Genomic DNA, 22,608 nt, shown 5'->3' with positions numbered 1-22,608 from the left:
GGTTGGTTTAAAACGTTATTACACATACTTTGAATGAAAGTCAGAAAGGAAAAAAAAGGCTATTGTATATATTTGTCCTAACCCTAGTCTAAGGTCAAGGTTTTTACTCAGTAAATATTGAAATGGGTTGTTATACAACCGCAAAAAAAAACAACAATGGTGGTATATTGGTATCACGTTGTCGTCAGCGAATGGTTTCCAGATGATAACTTTAGTATAAGTAAATAGAAATCAATAAAGTTTTAAAATAAGGTTTATAATCACTAATGGAAGGTTGGGATTATTTTTGAAGGTTTTGGTCCAAACAGTTAAGGAACAAGGGTCCAAAATAAATATTTTTCTAGTTTGGACACGATAATTTGTGTTTAAGTGTATGGATCTTTCTAAAATTGTACCACAAAGGTTCCATTCCCAAAAAAAAGGTAGGATCCATAATGAAAATTTGTTTGATTTTATGAAAAATTGAATTATTGAGGTTCTTTGATATGCCGAATCTAACCGTGTTTTTAAATTTTTAAATTTGGGTCCCATTTTTAAATTGGTGTACATTATGGTTCAAAGGATCCAAAATAAAACTTACATTTGATTTTAACAAAAAAATGAATTCTTGGGGTTCATTGGTATGATGCATCTAAACATGTTAGAATTTTTGATTAAGGTCCCAGTTTTCAAGTTGTTCCAAATTGGGGTCCAAAATTTAACTGTGTTTGATTTCAACAAAAATTGATTGAATGGGTCTTTTTGGTATGCTCAATCTAACCATGTATTCAGATTTTCGATTTTTGGGCCCAGTTATCAAATTGGTCCATATTGAAATCAAAAGGGTCCGAAATTAATCTTTGTTTGATTTCATCAAAAATTGAATTCTTGGGATTCTTTGAAATGCTGAATAAATCCATGGCCATGTATTTAAATTTTGGATATTGAACCATAAGAGGTAAATTTAAATTTTTTAAGTTAATATTCATTCTGTGTCAAACCTTTGCTGTGTCAACTATTTAATCACAATCCAAATTCAAAGCTGTATCAAGCTTGAAGGTTGTGTCCATACTTGCTGCAATTGTTCAGGGTTTCGACCTCTGCGGTCATATAAAGCTGCATCCTGTGGAGCATCTAGGTATTGCATTTCTTTAATTGATAAGAATATTGTTTGCTTATGTTGTCTAGTGTCTCAAAAACTAGAGGCAGTGGGCCAATTATATTTGGTGTATTGAATGATTGTAAGTTATACATGTCAGACTGGCAGGTTTCATATAACCTTGATCTCATTTTCATGGTTCCTTGGTGATTGTCAAGTTTTTGTGTTTTGGTGTGTTTCTTATATACTATAAGCAAGATGTTAACTATATTTTGTGTATGTATTTTGTGGAATTGTAATGTGTATATGTTGATCTGGAAGGGTTCATATAACCTTGGACTCATTGTCATGGTTCATTGGTCCATGTTAAGTAATCTCGGTTAATAGATATAAGAAAATGTGGTATGAGTGCCTATGATATAAGTCACAATTTATAAAAGTGAACTATTATGGGTCACAATACGTTCTTCAAAAAGGAGCCTTGGCTCACACAGAACAGCATGCTATAAAGGGACCCAAAAAATAAGTAGTGTAAAAACCATTCAAATGTGGGTTTTTTTAAACTATAAGCTAAAGGCCACCTATATTTTGTGTATGGATAGATTGTAATTTGTTCTGCATAGGTCTGTTTCTATAAGCAATAGGTTAACATTTTAATAAGAATGTACATGTCTAGCTAAGCATACTGTTGATTATTATTCGTTGGATACCAATTTAAGTGGGTTTCTTGGGTACAAGATAACCACGAATTTAAATGCTCAACAAATAACAGATTTTCCAAAGTCTGTATGCAGAGATTGATTAAACCATGAAATCAAATATCCACTAAAATGCAAGGTTTCTTTAATCCATAAAAATTAATACCCACGAAAATAAATGAATCCATAAAACTCATTATTGTTGAGCTGCTGACAAAATATATTTATTGTCTTTATTCTGTTGAGAAGTATTTAAGAAAATCCAATATATGTATATTGAAAAACTCAATAAAAAGACAAACAAGAAGTAGGTATCTGATCTCTCCAAAATAGCTATAAAAAAGAAGATATGGTATGATTGCCAATGAGACAACTATCCACAAAAGACCAAAATTACACAGACATTAACAAATATAGGTCACTGTACAGCCTTCAACAATGTGCAAAGCCCATACCGCATAGTCAGCTATAAAAGGCCCTGATAAGGCAATGTAAAACTATTCAAACGAGAAAGCTAACATGATACAACATCACTGTCAAGCGGCTGATCAAAAATGAAATCATTATGTTCCATAGTGTGACAAAAATAATTGATCAACAATCAAACAATGGGATTGCAGTATAAGCCCCTTTTTTAGAGTAGGGGTATAATTTTGTAGTTTTATTAATATGAAACAAGAAATCTATAAATTAAAATTTTATTCTATTTTTTGTCAGGATGGTTCACTTTTCTGTTCAGGTGCTATACCAATTAACAAATTGTTTTTAGGTGTACAAGTTAAAGGATTGAGAGAACACAGCGTCACTTTGTATCCATGTTCTTTAGCTAATGCTGCTCGGTCTGTGTCCACAAGGTTGGCACAATATTTACCTGCAATATAAATAAACAGCATATCAACAATGCACATTATTGGTCTGCAACACTTATACACATCTTCTTAACTATATATACAATTTACAAAAGACTGCAAAATTTTATAGTGTGATTCATCTATTGAAAAACCACTAAAAACTTGAAACAAATGAAACTATTGTTGAATCATTTTACAATTTTATGGATCCTTCTGAATTATTAAAAAATATTTTACTCCTTATGATTTCAGATAAGGGTAAATTATCAAATTTAAATCCATAGCTGATGTTGAAAGGAGATTCTTAATGCAGAACGCATGTTTTACAGCTAACTACCTACTTAATGCCGCTTTGCATGATTTAAAAAAAATAATTATATAGAACTTGATAAAATTCAAATTGAAGTAAAACTGTGAATAAGGTACAAGAGTTTTTGCAATAACTGATAGCATACCTTGTTCCTCTAAAACCAAGTTAAATTCTGTCTGATCAGCTGCATGTCCTAAGGTTAAAAAATCCTGTAAAAAATATTAATTATTTAACAATATAAAGAATCATTTAAATGCTGTGAATTCTTTTAATATTATTTATATAACACTAATTTTAGAGAATCATGTATTGTAAAAAGCAAGAAACCCAGTATCATAGCTACATGTACACACTTTTCGCTATCAATGAAAAAAATAATTTAATTAACTCACAGTTAATCAGATTCTTAGTTTTATGAGTTGTCACACTGTTGAAAGCTGGTAGCTGTACGTTTTACTATAATTATGTAAATTCAAATCAATTGAATCAATTTACTTTCATTTTACATAAAAAAAATTCTCTCAATAGACGAAATTACATGTATCAACTCACAAAACTGCAGGCGATGTATTTCTTCAATACCTATAATATATTTTCAAACTACTCAAACGGAGGAAATATTGTATTTCCCTTGCAATTAACCAATATTACCTTATATACTATCCCAGAATCCTTGTAATATCGGCTTGTTGGATAAGTCATAAGATGAGTGTTTTGTATACCACCATAGCAACAAGGGCAGATAACAAATGAAGCATTGTTTTGTAAACACTGTTTCAACACCATATCAGTAGCCACTCCACAAGCATGTAAACACATTCCTATGTCAAACTTTCCTCTAAAATAATCCTGGTTACACTGGAAAAAATAAGTTAAATTACGTCTTTACCCTGCTTTCCAAACCAAAAGTAATCTTTGTTTGACTTAGTAGTTGCTATGGTGTTAGTTGCTGTACAGTGCAGATTTTTTAGTTGATAGATTCATTTACTGTTTTGAAAAGACAAAATTTTTAAAGTTACTTTTTAAACTTTTAAAAATGCTTTTATTTTATCATTTGTTTGTTGTTATTTTTTCTTTCATTTTAAACAATATACTTTCAAGTATCCAAATAATTGTTTTTTACACTACTTTGTAATGGTTTTTTTTCACAGAAAAGTATCGTTGAGGTGTATTTTCCGGAATTTGCTGAGTATCACTGGAAAGGCATGTGATAAATATTTCATATCAGCCCACTAAGCACCAGTTCAAAAAATAAAGAATTTGCAATAATTGTATGCTATTATCATACAGTAAAAATCATGTTATTTAGTCAAAGTATATGATAATACTGTTTATCTCTGAAATGAATAATACCAATTTCATATCACATTTTTTTTGTTTTGTAAAATGATGTCTTTTTTCAAAAGTAAATGTATAAAACATGATATTTACAGATTGAATGTACATCTGCCTTTTCTTGGATGGAGACTGTTTTTTGCCCTCAAGACATCACTTGGTTAATTTTGTTGTTGGGTTGTGATCTAATATAATAAATATCTCTTTTTATTCATATTTATAATGTTAATTTTGATGTTGGAACCCCAAAATGACTATATTTTCACATATTATTGACTATGTGTTCTTATCTTGACATCCTTGGGTAAACATTAAATTATAGCACTGTAATACTGTTAACATTAAATTATAGCACTGTAATACTGTTAACATTAAACTATAGCACTGTAATACTGTTAACATTAAATTATAGCACTGTCATACTGTTAACATTAAACTATAGCACTGTAATACTGTTAACATTAAATTATAGCACTGTAATACTGTTAACATTAAACTATAGCACTGTAATACTGTTAACATTAAACTATAGCACTGTAATACTGTAATCAGAAAATTCTTGTTTTATAAGTCTTCCTTTGAAAATTTTGAATAGCATTTATTTTCTGGTCAATAATTTTACCTGGTAAATTACTACATTCTTCATGTTCAGTTTATCAATTCTTTGTTTGGCTCTTATCAATGATTCTTCCTTATTCTCTATCAGGTATACCTGGAATTAAACTAAATATAAGTATTATCACTTTCTAGAACCAGCAGAAACCACCTGGAATTAAACTAAATATAAGTATTATCACTTTCTAGAACCAGCAGAAACCACCTGGAATAAAACTAAATATAAGTATTCTTACTTTCTAGAACCAGCAGAAAGCACCTGGAATTAAACTAAATATAAGTATTCTTACTTTCTAGAACCAGCAGAAAGCACCTGGAATTAAACTAAATATAAGTATTCTTACTTTCTAGAACCAGCAGAAACCATCTGGAATAAAACTAAATATAAGTATTCTTACTTTCTAGAACCAGCAGAAACCACCTGGAATAAAACTAAATATAAGTATTCTTACTTTCTAGAACCAGCAGAAAGCACCTGGAATAAAACTAAATATAACTATTCTTACTTTCTAGAACCAGCAGAAAGCACCTGGAATAAAACTAAATATAAGTATTCTTACTTTCTAGAACCAGCAGAAACCACCTGGAATAAAACTAAATATAAGTATTCTTACTTTCTAGAACCAGCAGAAACCACCTGGAATTAAACTAAATATAGGTATTCTTACGTTCTAGAACCAGCAGAAACCACCTGGAATAAAACTAGATATAAGTATTCTTACTTTCTAGAACCACTAGAAACCACCTGGAATAAAACTAAATATAACTATTCTTACTTTCTAGAACCAGCAGAAACCACCTGGAATTAAACTAAATATAGGTATTCTTACGTTCTAGAACCAGCAGAAACCACCTGGAATAAAACTAAATATAAGTATTCTTACTTTCTAGAACCAGCAGAAACCACCTGGAATTAAACTAAATATAAGTATTCTTATGTTCTAGAACCAGCAGAAACCACCTGGAATAAAACTAAATATAGGTATTCTTACTTTCTAGAACCAGCAGAAACCACCTGGAATAAAACTAAATATAAGTATTCTTACTTTCTAGAACCAGCAGCCTTACATGTAAATAAGTTACATTATCCAATCAAAATGGACATTACAAATGTTGTTGCATTAGAATTTAATATAGAATTTTTCCTTTCCTAATGCCAGTCAGGTTAAACTAGTATGCTGTATTTCATATCCTTTAGCTGTAAACCAGTGCCCTGTGGAATTGTCAGTTAGCAGATAAAGTGGTCAAATAATACTTACTTTACATTCAGGAAGGAAATAAGCAACTGCAATTCCAAGATGACCCTGTAAATTAAAGATGTCTTGGTAATGAAATAGACCGTTGGTTTTACCATTTGAATGGTTTTACACTAGTAATTTTGGGGCCCTTTATAGCTTGTTGTTTGGTGTGAGCCAAGTCCCTGTGTTGAAGGCCATACTTTGACCTATAATGGTTTACTTTTTTAAATTGTTATTTGGATAGAGTTGTCTCATGGGAACCCACACCACATCTTCCTATATCTATATACAGGAAATGTTTGACATTAAATTTTCGCTGCTCTCTTATAGTAATATAGTAAAAATGATTGTGTAAAATTGTAAGTATCTTTTATTTTCTATGTTTTTAATGGACACTGTCTATATTAAGGAATCATGAGTGTTTGCCAACAATATATGGTTGTTTCTGTACTTGATTAAAACAGTAAATCATACTATCTACATTTTTTTTGTCATGTAAATGAAAGGCTAAACAATGGACTGACAGTTTTGAGTTTGTTTGTTGTGCTTTATTTTCTACATAGAGTTACAATTTCATGATGGCAAGTCCAACATACAACACTTCAAAGCAGAAAGAATTTCAAATATCTGTTTAAAACATTAAAAAAAAACATACCCCACCACTGCAAAAATCTACAATCACATCTCCAGGTTTGGCAAGCTCTAATACAGCTGTCACTAAGTTTTCTAGCTGTTCACATTTTCTTAACAGTCGCTTCTTTGGAAGTTCTAAGAAAGTAACAAATTCACAATATTAGGTACCCATTTAAATATATATATTTTCAAATTATTCTTAAAATATTTTGGAAATGAGTGTTCTAAAACTCAGAAGGTTTCAGTACAAATAAGTAGTAGCTTTTTTGACACTCTAAAAGAGTCATTAACTTAAGTTGATGCATTCCTCTTTTCATTCAAGATATTTTGCAATAACACAATGTACTTTTAGCTTCTAATTGTACCAATGTATACGACAAAAGTTGATTCTAAATTTCTTTAAGGAATTACTGTTTTATTTGTTCTGTCTATTCGAAATAACATAAAAAATTTGGTGCACACTGTATAACAAGTGTAGCTGGTTATTTAACAGTGTGCACCAAAGTTTTTGTGTTATTTCGAATAGACAGAAAAAAAATATTTCATTCATTTCTTATAATTTAATTCTAAATTCCATTTTAAACCGTAGAAAACCATGAAAAATCATTGTTGACGTCACTGTCACACTTCTAAGTTATGTATATGGGCTGATAACAAAATAACGTCAGCCAATCAGAAGACGTGTTACATCCAAAATTAAATTATTTCAAGATAATTATTTTAAGGAAGATCAACCTTATTTTGGGCTTTATGCTCAAATCTTTTTGAGCATGCGGTACATGTATTAGCTTTTCTTGAATGCCTTACCCAATCCTGGATCAACTCCTTCTGGTACTTCTGACCATAATATAGCTGTATTATCTCCCCTTGGGTGTATTCCTGTTTCTATCTGGATTTCACCTTTCTAAAAAGGAAGTCCTTTAACCACTTTTAGAATAAACATCATATCAGAAAATTTTAGTCTCAGAAGTTAATGTGTCTTTGCATTACACAAATTTCCAATAGGAATTAGAAAGGAAGTTAAATACAATTTCTTTTTTTCTAGTTTAAGATTGAAATGAACTATTTTAAATACCGTCTTTTATTGAGAATGGATTCTGAAATATTCAGGATGAGAAATAACTGCTGAATCTTTTTGTAGATAACAACCATTGCTAAATGCATATAACCATTGACTATTTGTCTACTCATTAAAAATTAAATTGCAACAACTTTTCCTTTCATTTAGTTTCATACTGAAATATGAAAAATAATGATAAAAAATATTCACCAACCACAACTTTATCTAAGGCACTCAATACATCTGGTTTAATAGGCCTGTATTTTCCTCTACATCTACGACTGAAATAGGAAAAACATGAAAATGTTATAAAAAATAGCCATGCCAATGCCCATTTTAACATGGGTAGGCATTATATTTCTCATTATCTTTATACCAAGCATATGAAGGTTTAAAATTAACAAATATAAAGCCATTATATGTTAAAATGAGCATAGAGCATGGCATAGTAGAATTATTTCTATTCTTATATGAAAATTCTGAGCCTTTGTATTTTTTAAAAAGAGGACCTATTATACATATTTGAAAGGCAGTCATTAGTATCCAACCTTAGTTCCATTTCATCTTCATTTATCTTCTCAAATAATCCTTCTTCCACAGTAAACTCTATTGGACTTGTCATATTTCTGTTCTTTGCAAGCTTTCCAAGTTTATATCCACACTGAATTGCTGTCTGATGAACCCTGGGAAGGCTGGTCATGTGATCAAACCATGTGATAATATGTTTTAAATGATGCTGAACTGATGCTATTTTAAAATCTATACTTTCCTAGAAAAATAAATGTTGGTGCATATTAATTTATTTCTACAGATAACTGCATTTTGCCAGATTCATCATGAAGCATTATATAAAAGTCATAGTGTGATACTGTTGTATGTTTGCTGATGTATTAAATTCTATGGTAAAATAAGGGGAAGCAACTCATAAAAAACTTAAAAGTGCCAGATATGAAAATTTTGTGTTAGAAAAACCAACCAAAATCACTTAACAGTAAACCTCCATGTCTGAATTTCTGATAAACAATGGATGTCCATGTTACAATTAAATCTTAAAGGATACCATTTTTAACCTAATTCATGGACATTAAATCTAGTTTAGGATATAAATTTAATACAACAGCCTGTTTAGTACATTTTGATTCACTGTAAATAGAATTATTTTTCTATGTTAACAAATAACCACTGATTCATGTATGTTTTGTTGGACTTATGTCAAAATACAATTTTGCCCTGGCATTGCTTGAGGAAATCCTTGGATACCAGGTGTTAATGGGGAAATCCTTGGATACCCCTTTCGTTATTTTTTTGCCTACCAGGTATTTGCATTCTCTGATTAAGCTTTTTTTATTGAGCCCTAAGAAAAGTTTAATATTTCTTACAAAATATATAGTACTTACCAATAAATGATAGATATTTGTATAAAGTATAAGGTCGGCCATTGTAATAGTAGTCCCTTCGGAGTATAAATGAGAAAATTCAAGATTATCAATAGTCATCTTCTTTAACAAATTTTTCAAATTATTAACACTGCTATTGTCCTGAACATTTTCTCCATCACTGCCACCATTTATCACAGAATTGCTTTTCTTTTTAGATTTAATATTTTTGTTGTTTGTTTTCGAACGAACTGTTTCGTACTCCGCGTTTACATTAACATAAAACTTCGTCACACCATGTGGATTATGAATTTCCCTATTGTACTGGAACTCTGTCACATCTTCTTCGGTAACCAGATTATCAGCCTCTTTCTGGATCTGTTTTAGAAAAGGTCTTTTTGTTTTATCATCATTGTGTATTTTTGGTGGTTTTAAGAAATGCCATTCTAATTTCATTACGTCTTCTGGTAGAGAATATACTGGTGATTCCTCATTCCTGTAAAACATATTAACCAATAATTACTGCTAGTTCTAAATGTTATAATCAGTTCTGACAGTGGTAAGGGCTTCGGTAGACATGATGATTTATGACGTGCTTTTTTTTAATTCTTGTTTTAAAGTTCTGAAATTATTAAGAAACTATAGCTACAATTCTGTCAGGCAAAGAAGATCTTAGGTTGATTTAGCTTTCCATTTATGCCCTTTTAATGATGTAGCTCTTCAAGTATCTAATACTGTACATAGTTTTATTTAAACAAAGCCCCAATACTTTACATCCAGCAAAATAACAATAACTTATTCAATTAATTTTTTTATCTGTAAACATGATAAATTTGTCTCTTGAATTTGAGACAAGAAAACATGCTAATGTGTCCTTCATCTTTAAAATCTTAAATCTTAGCTCCATTACCTTATTGTATTAACCAACTGGCTAACTGTATCTGGTAGCTCAACCTCACATAACTTTGTCCAACCAGAAACCTAAATATAAAAAACACATACTCATTATAAAGGGGGGATGGGACCTTTGACAGGACTCAGGGATCATGTGTTTTTCAGCTTGGGATTTCAGGACTTACCCTTTATAATGTTTAGGGATCCATGAATTCTTTTTTTCAAATTCGGGATTTCGGATTTCAATTTATTTAAATTCTGGACCTCAGGATTTCGTGTTTATGAGACCAGGATTTTGGGATCAGGACCCCTCCTACCCTCCCTTATTATAAACTTTTTAAAAAAAATTGTAAATTGTTAACATTTGATAAATGTGGAAGTAGCATGATGTAAATAATTTTCCAAGTCATTGAACTGTTTGATATACTCTGTGATGATAGATTGAAATAGAACTAGAAATAGGGGGTCATATTGGGTTCCTTATGTAACATACTACTCAGTAAGCTATTGTATAATCACTACATTAATGTGCAGTCTTCAGGGTAAACTTTTAAATCTATACTGGGCTGGAGCTCAATTTTTGGGGAAAATTTCGATGCCACTGCTGGTGGAAGTTTCATCCACGAGGGTATCACTAGCCCAGTAGTCAACACTTCTGTGTGACATGAATATCAATAATGAGGTCATTTTTATAAATTTCCTGTTTACAAAACTTTAAATTTTCAAAAAACTAATGATTTTCTTATCCCAGGTATAGATTACCTTAGCCTTTTACCTTTTTTGAATTTTGGATCCTCAATGCTCTTCAACTTTGCACATGTTTTGCTTTATAGATATTTTGATTTGAGCGTCACTGATGAGTCTTATGTAGACAAAATACATGTCTGGCGTACTAAATTATAATCCTGGTACATGTACCTTTGATAACTATTTACTTAAGATTCTGTTATACATGTTATATAGTATAGTGTAACAAGGATTGAAACTCACCTCAGCACAAGCTTTCAAACAGCCCCCTCTGAATCCCTGAAAACCAAAATCAAAAACATTCTATTGCTAATGGAATACATTTTGTTCTGCAATAAAATCAAAGAGGCCCCCCAAAACAGTAATAATATAGCAAAAACAAATCGAATAATGCAAATAGAAGTTAATTAGTTCCAACTTTTTAATAATAATAACTTTTTATATTAATGCATTTTTAAAGCAAATTATATTTTTAAAAAGTATATGACATTGACGGTACACTTGGACCAGTGACGTTGCATAAGGTCAAAAGCGAAACAAAAGTTATGTTTGTTAATTCATGTTTTCTTAAGGATCAACTTTCAAATTTTAAGCCAAAAATATTCTAAAGATATAAAAAGTTCACAATTTGCCTTTTCATTATCGATCAAAATGTTTTGGTGTATGCTATCGAGCATATCACCCAACATGTTTTAGATTCGGAAACATAGAATTATGACTGCACAGTGTCATAATCAACAAATGATTCAGAACTTTGGATTCATGAGTGTTGTTTTTTTATATATTATGATAAAAATCATTGAACTTCAAAGTTGAAATCATCCAATTAAGTTCCTTCATGAACAAATTATGAACAAAAGCAATTGGAGAGCTACGATGTATCAACATAGGAAACAGTAGTGGATCCAAGGGGAGGGTTCCAGGGGTTGGAACACCCCCTTTTTTTTGGATGATCAATGCATTTGAATGGGGACATATAGTTGAAAACCCCCCCACCCGCCACTTTTCGTCCTGAATTGGGACCCCCCTTTTTTTTAAATGGCTGGATCCGCCCCTGGGAAACTAATATATTTTATCATTTCAATAAGTTAGAACGTAAATAAATAAAAAGTAGTACATTAGTATCTTCAAGTATTATCAAAAAGGTATGCATAATATTTACATTGTTTACATCTAGTATGGTCAAATCATTAAAATCAGATCCTTGAAAAAGACTTATCGAGAAATATAATCACTTTTGAAAGCTTATCCAAAGTGGATTTACTTATATGAATCACCTTTTTTCTAATTAAATTACAATGTAACTATATAACAATGACAGGATGTACTTATCAATTCATACCATGTGTCGAAAAATTGGCTCTCAGTGGAAAACTTACAGAATTATAATTGGCTTATTCTACTTGAAATGTTAAAGCATTATATGAATAATTTCATAGCTCAGCTTAAATAAAATTCATATTCTAATATATAGCATGTAATTATTAGGTAAACTTATAAACTATCTTTTTGCAGAATTAAAAAAAAAAGGATTATAAAGTTCTATTATAGCTAATAAAATAATATCCAAAGTTGAATTTATTTAACCCTTACCATGCAGAATTGTTTTCAGAAAATGTCTAATTCTCGTTTATTATCAAAAATATGCAAATTATATGCAAATGAGCTTAGCCCTGTTGCTGTAGCATATTGCTTCCTTTAAATCTAATATAGGTGATCACAGGGTGGGGTGGTCGGGGCGAGGAGGCGGCCGTGGGTGGGCAGGAATTCGCCCTAAAGTGGGTCATCAGGTGCAATAAGCGTCAATTTTGCCGATTTTTCATCCTTTCTCTTGACCCAGAAGACCCAGGGATGCTGGTAAAGGTATCCAGGTGTATCCTGCATGTAGAGTGGACCCTAGTTAACAAATTGACCCCAACAGTTGTTAGGTCGGAGTGAATCTGATCTTGGTTCATCAGTCTACAGAAGGTCATTTGGACCAAAAATACTGAATTTCACGTTTTTGCCGATTTTTGACTTTGAATGGACCCAAAACCGAAGTAGTTGTTTCCTATGCGTATTTCAATAATAATAATGATCAGTAGTTATATGGCCGTGGGTTTGCACTAATTTTGCAAGTTTTATGCCTCTGAACTTGTGTTAGATACAGATGTGAAGCCCACCCCCCCAAAAAAACGAGTTTCAGCCAATTTCAATTTTCCAAGTCCGTATTTGTGCTCAAAATTCTACTTACGTGTATACATGAGAAACGTGAATATGGATAGTCTCAGGTTGAGGGAACATGCATGACTTTTAAAATAGTATCATAAATTGGATTTCTAAAAGTATGGAATGCCATTGGAGCCAAATAACGGTTATTAGGGTAAGCCCGTCATATGACGGTCACTGCATGGTAAGGGTTAAGAAAGAAAACAACTAAAATTACAAGATCATAAACACATTTCATGATACAAGTCCAAAAATAACCAAAAGTTATTTTATGATATTGAATTAAGATCTAATTTATAATATTTGGGATAGAAAAAAAAAATATTCAAACTTTCAAAAATGGATTAAATTTTTTAATACAGATTAAAAACAGACAAAGTTTTTAATAAAAGATTTTGTCATTATAATTCTAATGATGAATTTTCATGGACAAGAAAGAGAATTTAAAGCTACATGTGTGAATAACCCATACCAAAAGATCGTCTAGATGCTCTTGCGGTCTGTCATTATGTGCCTGCGACACAATGTATCTGATGGTTCCACACAACCCTGATCTGACCCATATATCATCTGTCTGTCGTATAACTGGAAGCAAGCAGTCTTGTTCATCATTGACATCAAACTCATACTCTGTCTTATCTATGGTATCACGACTGATCTTAAAACATTTAGCCTCATCCAACTTTGTCCTTGTAAATTTTAAACTAAAGGATTCAGGACTGCAGTATTGAACAACAAACAGAAGGGCTGCAGATGACAATGGAACTAAAATTGTTTCATCATCAATTGCTTTCCCTTCGAGATATATTATGTTAGAAGCCATAATATATCTAGTACATTCTTATCTTCAGTCAAAATCTGCAATATAAAAGAGAACTTATTACCCATGTTAAATGAACTCAATCCATTATATAACAATGTATTAATTATCATATTATGAATAAATTTATAATTTTTTTTCTCGAAAAAATGGGCTGTTATACATGTTTGGGACACTGTTTTAAATAAAGGAGATCAGGTATAAATATTGACACCAAGTCTAGTAGATAATTTGTGAATAAATAAAAAAAAAGAAGATGTTGTATATATGATTGTCAATGAGACAACTCTCCACCAGAGACCAAATGACACAGAAATTATGAATATAATGTACTTTTAGTCTTTTATTCACAATGTATACTGTTGTTGGATTTGATTCTGACCAATGCTAATACACTAAATGTACATTCACATGTTCAATGTGATGTTTATTGTAGTAATTACCAATTATATCATTCAATTGTATTAATGTAACTGATTTTATGCCCTTCATGAGCCCTGTAATTTGGAAAATAAAAATATTCTATTATATATATTCTATTCTTATAATTATTAATGACAATAAGCTAGGACAAATGGATTGTTCATACATAACAAATGATTTAAAAGGGTGGTAATGACTTTACCGTATGCGTCAAATGGTCAAATTAAAATGTAGCTTCAAATTTGTTAAAATTTAACAAAAAATCCTTATATAAATCTAGTGATTCGACAGAGTTTTCAAGTTTTTATATCAATACCATTATTTTTGAGAAAAAAATTGTCAAAATCAGCCAATTTTTTTTTATTGTCTTATACAAAGTATACTTTTTAAAGGCATGCATTAAAAATTACTGTTAACCTCAATTGATGTTTTTACCGTTATTCCTCAATAATTTAATAAGCTCAGCCTCTTACATTTTTGTTTATACTGTAGTCCTAATAATTATGACGTCTTGAAAGGCTATTATAATTTTTTTCTTTGACGCGAAGTAAGGCGTCAAAGAAAAAAATTATAATAGCCTTTCAAGACGTCATAATTGTTTGGACTATTTATACTGTAAAAATGTGCCCCTTTCAGAAAGTCCCTAACCTGCACCCAATGCAACATTTTAAAACCTTTTATCAAATCTTTCAGATCAAATTTAAGATAATTTAAAAAAAATTATAAGGTACTTAAATTATAGTTAGGAGCTAATGGACCATGAAGAGGAACCTATTTCGGAATAGAAATAGCTTTTACAGATCTTGGACAGTTGGATGCCATTATCGATTTTTTTTTTTACATCCGATATAAGGTATTCAAATGTAATATAGGGATACCATGATAATGCGACGACCTATTGGTTCAAAATTTTATTATACCTTATTTTGTCTGTCACAAAACCACGTGCAAATCTTTGTTTATCTTTTAAAAAGGGGAATCCCTGAAAGGGGAGGTAAGAACAAAACACGGGAAGCAACTGTGAACTTACTACAAACAGAAACAGGTATATTTGTCAGTGAGAATACTCATGAACTAAATTTTATTTTCTACTATTGGCGTTGTATTTTTCTGACCTACTACAGTGCTATAGGTGCATTTTATCGGCACTGGATTGAATTTATTAGAAGCCGTCAACCTGTCGCCAGTGCCCCCTATTCACAAATCTTATTTAGAAATTATCCGCCTGAAAATGAGTTCGGCAGTCAAAGTATCTTTCCCGTTGAAAGTTTTGAATTAAAGTCAAGTTTGGTATATTTTTTGTTGATGGTATGTTAAGATAAAACTTAATGACACATATTTAACGTAATATCAAAATTTTTGTTTTCTTAAAATTACGGGAAATGAGATGTTACTTCCGGATGAGCATTAATTCATAGGATTGTATTTGAGTGATTCGGCTCTCAGTCATTCTGTCGCCATACACAGTACAGTGGAAATTTGTATGCAATTATCTCAACACACTTCCAAATTGATCGATTAATTAATGACCAATAATTAACTGAAGGCGTTAATTGTTGATTGGCTGGACAGCGAACACATCAAAAGGTAGAAATGTAATTATCTTAACGTTTGTGAATGTGTCAACACAGTTTGTCTATAGCTCCACACGTTGTCCAAAATAAGTAAAATTTCATTTGTATTGAAATAATAATTTAAACAAACTTTATAGAGTTGTTACGATAACATCTTCAAGAGATTCTGTTCACATGTTAGTGTTTCTTGTTCATTAGACGTCAGATGAATGTTAGACAAGTTCTTCACTTTCCAAAAATAAGCAACTTTTGTTTATTGTTTCAATGTTTGCTATCTTTTTTACCAGGCCATGTTTCAATCTAACACTTATTTCAATACACATTTTGGTTTGTATTGTTTAATATGTGATATGCATTAAAAATGAAGATGCATAAGAGAATCATAAGAAAGGTCTGGAACAATACTGAAAGTGAATGACAGATGCACAAATTTTAATTAAGCATTTAGTAAAAGAAATATATATGGATTTCTTTTTTGTTGGTAAGATGAGTTGACACCTTGAAATACCTCATGTAATTTCCATAAATGATGTACTTTATGTGTCTCTTGTGATCTAAATAAATATTCTATATAAAATGTGATCTTGTTGAAGAACTACTTAAAAAACAAACAAAATTTTTTTTCAATAAATTACATCAAATAAAACTATGTAAAGCCAAAACCCATTATAGACCTTATCCCTGTTTTGTAGCACTTGACCCAAGAATCTGCCACAATGTCACTTAAGTCATATAAGTTTTAATTGATTATTGCAAAAGCTGTCGTGGCTGTAAATTCATACAATAATCGCTTACTTACATGACTTAATGTACATGTATGTTGTGGTGCCATACGTTTTCTATTGACTTTGTGGCATCAAAATTTTACTGGAACCTTTGTGGTGGTTAAAGAAAAATAATGTGTATTAACAATGAAATATTTACTTGAAGTGCATGTACTGTATCTGTCAAATAGAATGTTTTTAGTTTAGAATTTCAGTACTAAAAAGTATGATGTACTTTTTAAGCTCATCTGGCATAAAGGGCCAAGTGAGCTATTCTCATCACATGTATCCATCATATATAGTTGTAAATGTCTATTAACGTTTACACCATTCTTCTTGAAACTTCGGGACAAACCTGGTCACAAATTCACAATCAGAACTGGAGTATATTAAAATAATCTTAAATAATTCATTTTAAAGATTGATGCTGCTCCTTATATGATCTTATATAGATATAGGAAGATGTGGTGTGAGTGCCAATGAGGCAACTCTCCATTCAAATAACAATTTTAAAAAAATGTAAACCATTATAGGTCAATGTATGGCCTTCAACATGGAGCCTTGGCTCACACAGAACAACAAGCTATCAATATATGTATATAGATTTGAAAGATCTTGACATTTGTTTTGTGTCAGAAACTTAAATTATGTCAAAATTTATATATATATTTTAGATCACAATCTAAATTCGGACAGTATTAAGCTTGAATATATGTCCAAATTTACCCAAATGCTGCATTCATTGAAGCATTTTATTTCTCACTTTACAAAGACCCTGCAGTAAATGTGTTATTCATTTATTGCTTTATATTCCTTTCCAAATTGCACGCCAAACATTGTTTATTTTTGTAAATTTTCCTCGTCCGCCATTGAAATATTTGTACAATCTACGGATAAGAGTCAATTGAGTATTTCTATTTACTTATAACCAAATGTCTTCGGAAGACGTGATTCCAATATAATATTTATATATGCAGTCTTCACGACTAGTGGCAGCCCTGGCAGCCCAGGCTGGTAAAATTGCACTCGGGTCTGTAAAAATCAGACCTACAGACCAACAGAATGTAACTAAAAATTTTCAAAAATTGAGCTGCGGGCCTTTAGATTTGGCAGTTCAGCGTGAAGACTGATATATGTCCAGCTATGATCTTATATTCAACGGCAGATCCAGAAATTTTCATAAGTGGGGGGCTCGCTCCAGTCACACTTCAGTGTTTCCCTATATAAGCAACCAAATTTTTTTCCTAAATCCGCCTCTGATTTTCATTTTATGGAGCTTTGGTCCTAACAGTTTAAGTTTAAGGGCCCAAATAAGCTTCTTTTTTTTTCACAATGACTTTAGTATAAGTTATAAATAGTATAAATAGAAATATATAAAGTTTAAATACAAGGTTTATGACCACAAAAGAAAGGTTGAAATTGATTTTGGGAGTTTTGTTCCCAACAATATAGGAATTAGGGACCAAAATTATACTTTGTTTGATTTCTAAAAAAAATGAATTATTGGGGTTCTTTGAAATGCTGAATCTGAACCTGTACTTAAATTTCAACCCGATTTTTGTTACAAAAATGTCAGTTATTTATTTGGAGATGTATGGCAGGCTGTAGGTTGTGCGGCCAGGTGGGTGGCAGCCAAATGTTTTTCAGGAGTTATGGTTCTTAAAAGATTAAAAAATTGTGTTTTTAGTGGTGTCCATGCATTTACTTATGAACTGTTCAACCAAAGCTTTTAAAATTTTAAGATGTTGTTACTGATGACAACTAGAGGTCAAGTTCACTCAAGACTATTGACTATTGACTTTTACCCTTCAGGAGTTATGGTTCTTGAAATATTGAAAATGGTGTTTCCAGTCGTGTCCGTGCAATTACTCATGAACTGTTCAACTAAGGCTTTTAAAATTTTAAGATGTTGTTACTGTTGACAAAATGGAAGTTAAATTCAATTATAACAATTTTGATTTTTACTGTTCAGGGTTCTTGAAAGATTGAAAAATGGTGTTTCCAGTCGTGTCAGTGTATTAACTCATGAACTGTTCAACCAAAGCTTTTTAAATTTAAATATGTTGTTACTGATGACAAATTAAAGATGAGGTCAAGTTCAATAATGGTGATTTTTGCTTTTTATACGACCGCAAAACAAGGTTGGCAAAAAAGTGGTCAATACTAGTATTGACCATGCCAGTGGTAAATACCGGTATTTACCGGGAAATACTGGCAAATACTGGGAAATACCGGCAAATACTGGGAAATACCGGCAAATACTGGTCGATTGGAATTTTGAGTGGTCATTACTATAAAAAATACTATTTACTTGGTCAATTAATTATAATTACAATTAATAATTAATTTATAAAGAAAGTGTTCAAATCATTTTTAATGCTTTCATTTCTAATTCTATAGTAAATTCAAAAAGGGATCTACATTGATAAATGTGTACATAATATACAAAAGATAAAAAAAATTTGTCCCTGCTTTAAATTTCCATTCCCATGCAGCATGAAGAAGGTTTTAATCTCACAGTTAAATAGCTATAGACAGGAAATAATTTATTGTTCAAGGGAGTCTTCATATATCAATTTTATTACTTTCATTGGAGGCTGTTGTTTTAGTAATTAAATTTTCACACCTAGCAATGCCAGGTGATAGGTAAAAAGACCCATGTAACTTCATTTACCTGTAGTTTTATTTACCTTTAATTTTAATTACCTGTAAAATCATACATTTTGAATAAAAATATATTGATAAAAACATGTTGAAATAAAATATAAAATTTGTAAATTCTTAAAAACTAAATTTTAAATCAGTAAGAATAAGTGTTATAAATGAATAAAACATATCAAATTCATTAATTTTATAAGCTGACACATTATATTTGTCTTTTGATCAAGATTTTACTTCAATCAATAGTAGAAACAACCATGAAAATTTCAATTGACCAGTATTTGCCAGTATTGACCACTTGGGGAGTATTGTCCGGGGCGGTAAATACCGGTAAATACCACTGGTAAATACCGGGGGTGGTATTTACCGCCCAACCTTGCCGCAAAAATTAAAAAAAAATTGGTCATGTATTGGTATGACGCTGGCGGCGGAGACGACATCGTCGTCCAAATACATTTGGTTTTCGCACTATAACTTTAGTATAAGTAAATAGAAATCTATGAAATTTTAACACACGGTTTATGACCACAAAAGGAAGGTTGGGATTGATTTTGGGAGTTTTGGTCCCAACAGTGACAGTTTAGGAATTTGGGGCCAAAAGGATCCAAAATTAAACTTTGTTTAATTTCATCAAAAGATGAATTATTGGGGTTCTTTATTATGCCCAATCTAACCGTGTATTTAAATTCTTAATTTTTGGTCCTTTAAACTTTGTTTAATTTCATCAAAAGATGAATTATTGGGGTTCTTTATTATGCCAAATCTAACCGTGTATTTAGATTCTTAATTTTTGGTCCTGTTAATTCAAATTGTTTTACATTAAGGTTCAAAGGGTCCAAAATTAAAATTAGTTTGATTTTAACCAAAAATGGATTCTTGGATTTTATTTATATGCTGAATCTTAACATGTACTTTGATTTTTATACGACCGCAAATTTTGAAAAAATTTTCGTCGTATATTGCTATCACGTTGGCGTCGTCGTCGTCCGAATACTTTTAGTTTTCGCACTCTAACTTTAGTAAAAGTGAATAGAAATCTATGAAATTTTAACACAAGGTTTATGACCATAAAAGGAAGGCTGGTATTGTTTTTGGGAGTATTGGTTCCAACATTTTAGGAATTAGGGGCCGAAAAGGGCCCAAATAAGCATTTTCTTGGTTTTCGCACTATAACTTTAGTTTAAGTTAATAGAAATCTATGAAATTTTGACACAAGGTTTATGACCACAAAAGAAAGGTTGGGATTGATTTTGGGAGTTTTGGTTTCAACAGTTTAGGAATTAGGGGCCAAAAAAGGGCCCAAATAAGCATTATTCTTGGTTTTCGCACAATAACTTTAGTTAAAGTTAATAGAAATCAATGAAATTTAAACACAATGTTTATGACCACAAAAGGAAGGTTGTGATTTATTTTGGGAGTTTTGGTCCCAACAGTTTAGGAATTAGGGGCCAAAAAGGGACCCAAATAAGCATTTTTCTTGGTTTTCGCACCATAGTGTTAGTATAAGTAAATAGAAATCTATGAAATTTAAACACAAGGTTTATGACTATAAAAGGAAGGTTGGTATTGATTTTGGGAGTTTTGGTCCCAACAGTTAAGGAAAAAGGGGCCCAAAGGGTCCAAAATTAAACTTTGTTTGATTTCATCAAAATTGAATAATTGGGGTTCTTTAATATGCCAAATCTAGCTGTGTATGTAGATTCTTAATTTTTGGTCCCGTTTTCAAATTGGTCTACATTAAGGTCCAAAGGGTCCAAAATTAAACTTAGTTTGATTTTAACAAAAATTGAAACCTTGGGGTTCTTTGATATGCTGAATCTAAAAATGTACTTAGATTTTTGATTATTGGCCCAGTTTTCAAGTTGGCCCAAATTGGGGTCCAAAATTAAACATTGTTTGATTTCATCAAAAATTGAATAATTGGGATTCTTTGATATGCCAAATCTAACTGTGTATGTAGATTCTTAATTTTTGGTCCAGTTTTAAAATTGGTCTAAATTAAAGTGCAAAGGGTCCAAAATTAAACTAAGTTTGATTTTAACAAAAATTAAATTCTTGGGCCTCTTTGATATGCTGAATCTAAACATGTACTTAGATTTTTGATTATGGGCCCAGTTTTCAAGTTGGTCCAAATCAGGATCTAAAATTATTATATTAAGTATTGTGCAATAGCAAGTCTTTTCAATTGCACAGTATTGTGCAATGGCAAGAAATATCTAATTTCACAATATTGTGAAATAGCCAATTTTTTTTTAATTAAGAGTTATCTTTCTTTGTCCAGTATAGTAAGCAAGAAATATCTGCAAGAATTTTTTTTAATTGGAGTTATCTTTCTTTGTCCAGAATCAACTTAAATCTTTGTTATATACAATATACAATGTATATTCACTTTTTACTACCAACTGATAAATTTAAATAATCTTTACCATTCAGTGATAACAAGCAGTTTATTTACATCTTTATATTTTATGATGTATTTAAATGAGTAGTAATTGTTGCAAACTCCATTAGAATATTTTAATTGAAATTAGTTTTGGAATAAGGGAAAGGGGGATGTGAATAAAAAATTGGGTTAAATTTTTCTCATTTGAAATTTCATAAATAAAAAGAAAATTTCTTCAAACATTTTTTTGAGAGGATTAATATTCAACAGCATAGTGAATTGCTCTAAGAGAAAACAAAAAATTTAAGTTCATTTGAATACATTCATTCTGTGTCAGAAACCTATGCTGTGTCAACTATTTAATCACAATCCAAATTTAGAGCGGAATCCAGCTTGAATGTTGTGTCCATACTTGCCCCAACCGTTCAGGGTTCAACCTCTGCGGTCGTATAAAGCTACGCCCTGCGGAGCATCTGGTTGATTATGGGCCCAGTTTTCAAGTTGGTCGAAATCAGGGTCCAAAATTATATTTTGTTTGATTTCAACAAAAAATGTTTCTTCAATATGCTGAATACATGTATAACCATGTATTTAGATTTTAATATTTGGGCCTGGTTATCAAATTGGTCCACATTGATCGATAAGGTCTTAAGGGTCTAAAATTGAACATTATTTGATTTCATCAAAAATTGAATTCTTGGAGTTCTATGATATCCTGAATCTAACCATGTATTTAGATATTGGATATTGGACCATAATAGGTAAATGTCAAATTTAAAATTTTTAAGTTTAAGTTCTTAGACCACATTCATTCTGTGTCAGAAACCTATGTTGTGTCAACTTTTTAATCATAATCCAAATTCAGAGCTTTATCAAGCTGAAATGTTGTGTCCATACTTGCCTTAACTGTTCAGAGTTGACCTCTGCGGTTGTAGTAAGC

The 22,608-nt window shown here is 31.1% G+C and overlaps 2 protein-coding genes across 6 annotated transcripts in view; one reads left to right on the top strand and one right to left on the bottom strand.

Annotated features, from left to right (window-relative positions):
* Positions 1-2,460: 2,460 nt before the first annotated feature.
* On the bottom strand, positions 2,461-15,521 carry LOC134695816 (glutathione S-transferase C-terminal domain-containing protein-like). Of its 3 annotated transcripts, none has more exons than XM_063557236.1 (14): positions 15,402-15,521; positions 13,516-13,901; positions 11,079-11,114; positions 10,105-10,175; positions 9,216-9,690; positions 8,367-8,587; positions 8,033-8,099; positions 7,566-7,662; positions 6,781-6,893; positions 6,147-6,191; positions 4,895-4,984; positions 3,589-3,795; positions 3,083-3,146; positions 2,461-2,647 (listed from the first exon to the last, which is right to left on the bottom strand). In XM_063557236.1, exons 2-14 carry the CDS (start codon positions 13,864-13,866, stop codon positions 2,490-2,492), a joined length of 1,995 nt encoding a protein of 664 aa, XP_063413306.1. In that variant the 5' UTR covers positions 13,867-13,901; positions 15,402-15,521; the 3' UTR covers positions 2,461-2,489. The 3 variants fall into 3 exon arrangements, with proteins under 3 accessions (XP_063413306.1, XP_063413308.1, XP_063413307.1); XM_063557238.1 differs by having other exon boundaries at positions 15,317-15,502; XM_063557237.1 differs by lacking the exon at positions 15,402-15,521 and adding an exon at positions 15,207-15,304.
* The window catches only part of LOC134695818 (mothers against decapentaplegic homolog 1-like), a 20,466-nt gene continuing 13,135 nt past the window's right edge, over positions 15,278-22,608 (top strand). The window contains exon 1 of one of the 3 annotated variants that reach the window (XM_063557245.1): positions 15,278-15,331. The gene's annotated coding sequence lies outside the window, so the exon portion shown is untranslated. Of the gene's footprint in view, positions 15,332-15,695; positions 15,882-22,608 lie in introns of those variants that run through there. The other 2 variants (XM_063557240.1, XM_063557239.1) reach the window with 2 other exon arrangements.

Source organism: Mytilus trossulus, chromosome 14 (assembly GCF_036588685.1).
Source record: "Mytilus trossulus isolate FHL-02 chromosome 14, PNRI_Mtr1.1.1.hap1, whole genome shotgun sequence".
NCBI classification, from domain to species: domain Eukaryota; kingdom Metazoa; phylum Mollusca; class Bivalvia; order Mytilida; family Mytilidae; genus Mytilus; species Mytilus trossulus.
The sequence above is the reverse complement of the archived record's forward strand: the minus strand, read 5'-3'. Positions and strand labels throughout refer to the sequence as shown.

What these genes read in the sequence shown, in the direction of transcription:
- LOC134695816 (XM_063557236.1), bottom strand. Translation starts at nt 13,866, where the DNA reads ATGGCTTCTAACATAATATATCTCGAAGGGAAAGCAATTGATGATGAA. An exon ending in TAGATTTTTGCAGTGGTGGG is followed by an intron (nt 6,192 to 6,780) that starts GTATGTTTTTTT and finishes TTTAATTTACAG; the next exon opens with GGTCATCTTGGAATTGCAGT. An exon ending in ATTCTGGGATAGTATATAAG is followed by an intron (nt 3,147 to 3,588) that starts GTAATATTGGTT and finishes TATTTTTTACAG; the next exon opens with GATTTTTTAACCTTAGGACA.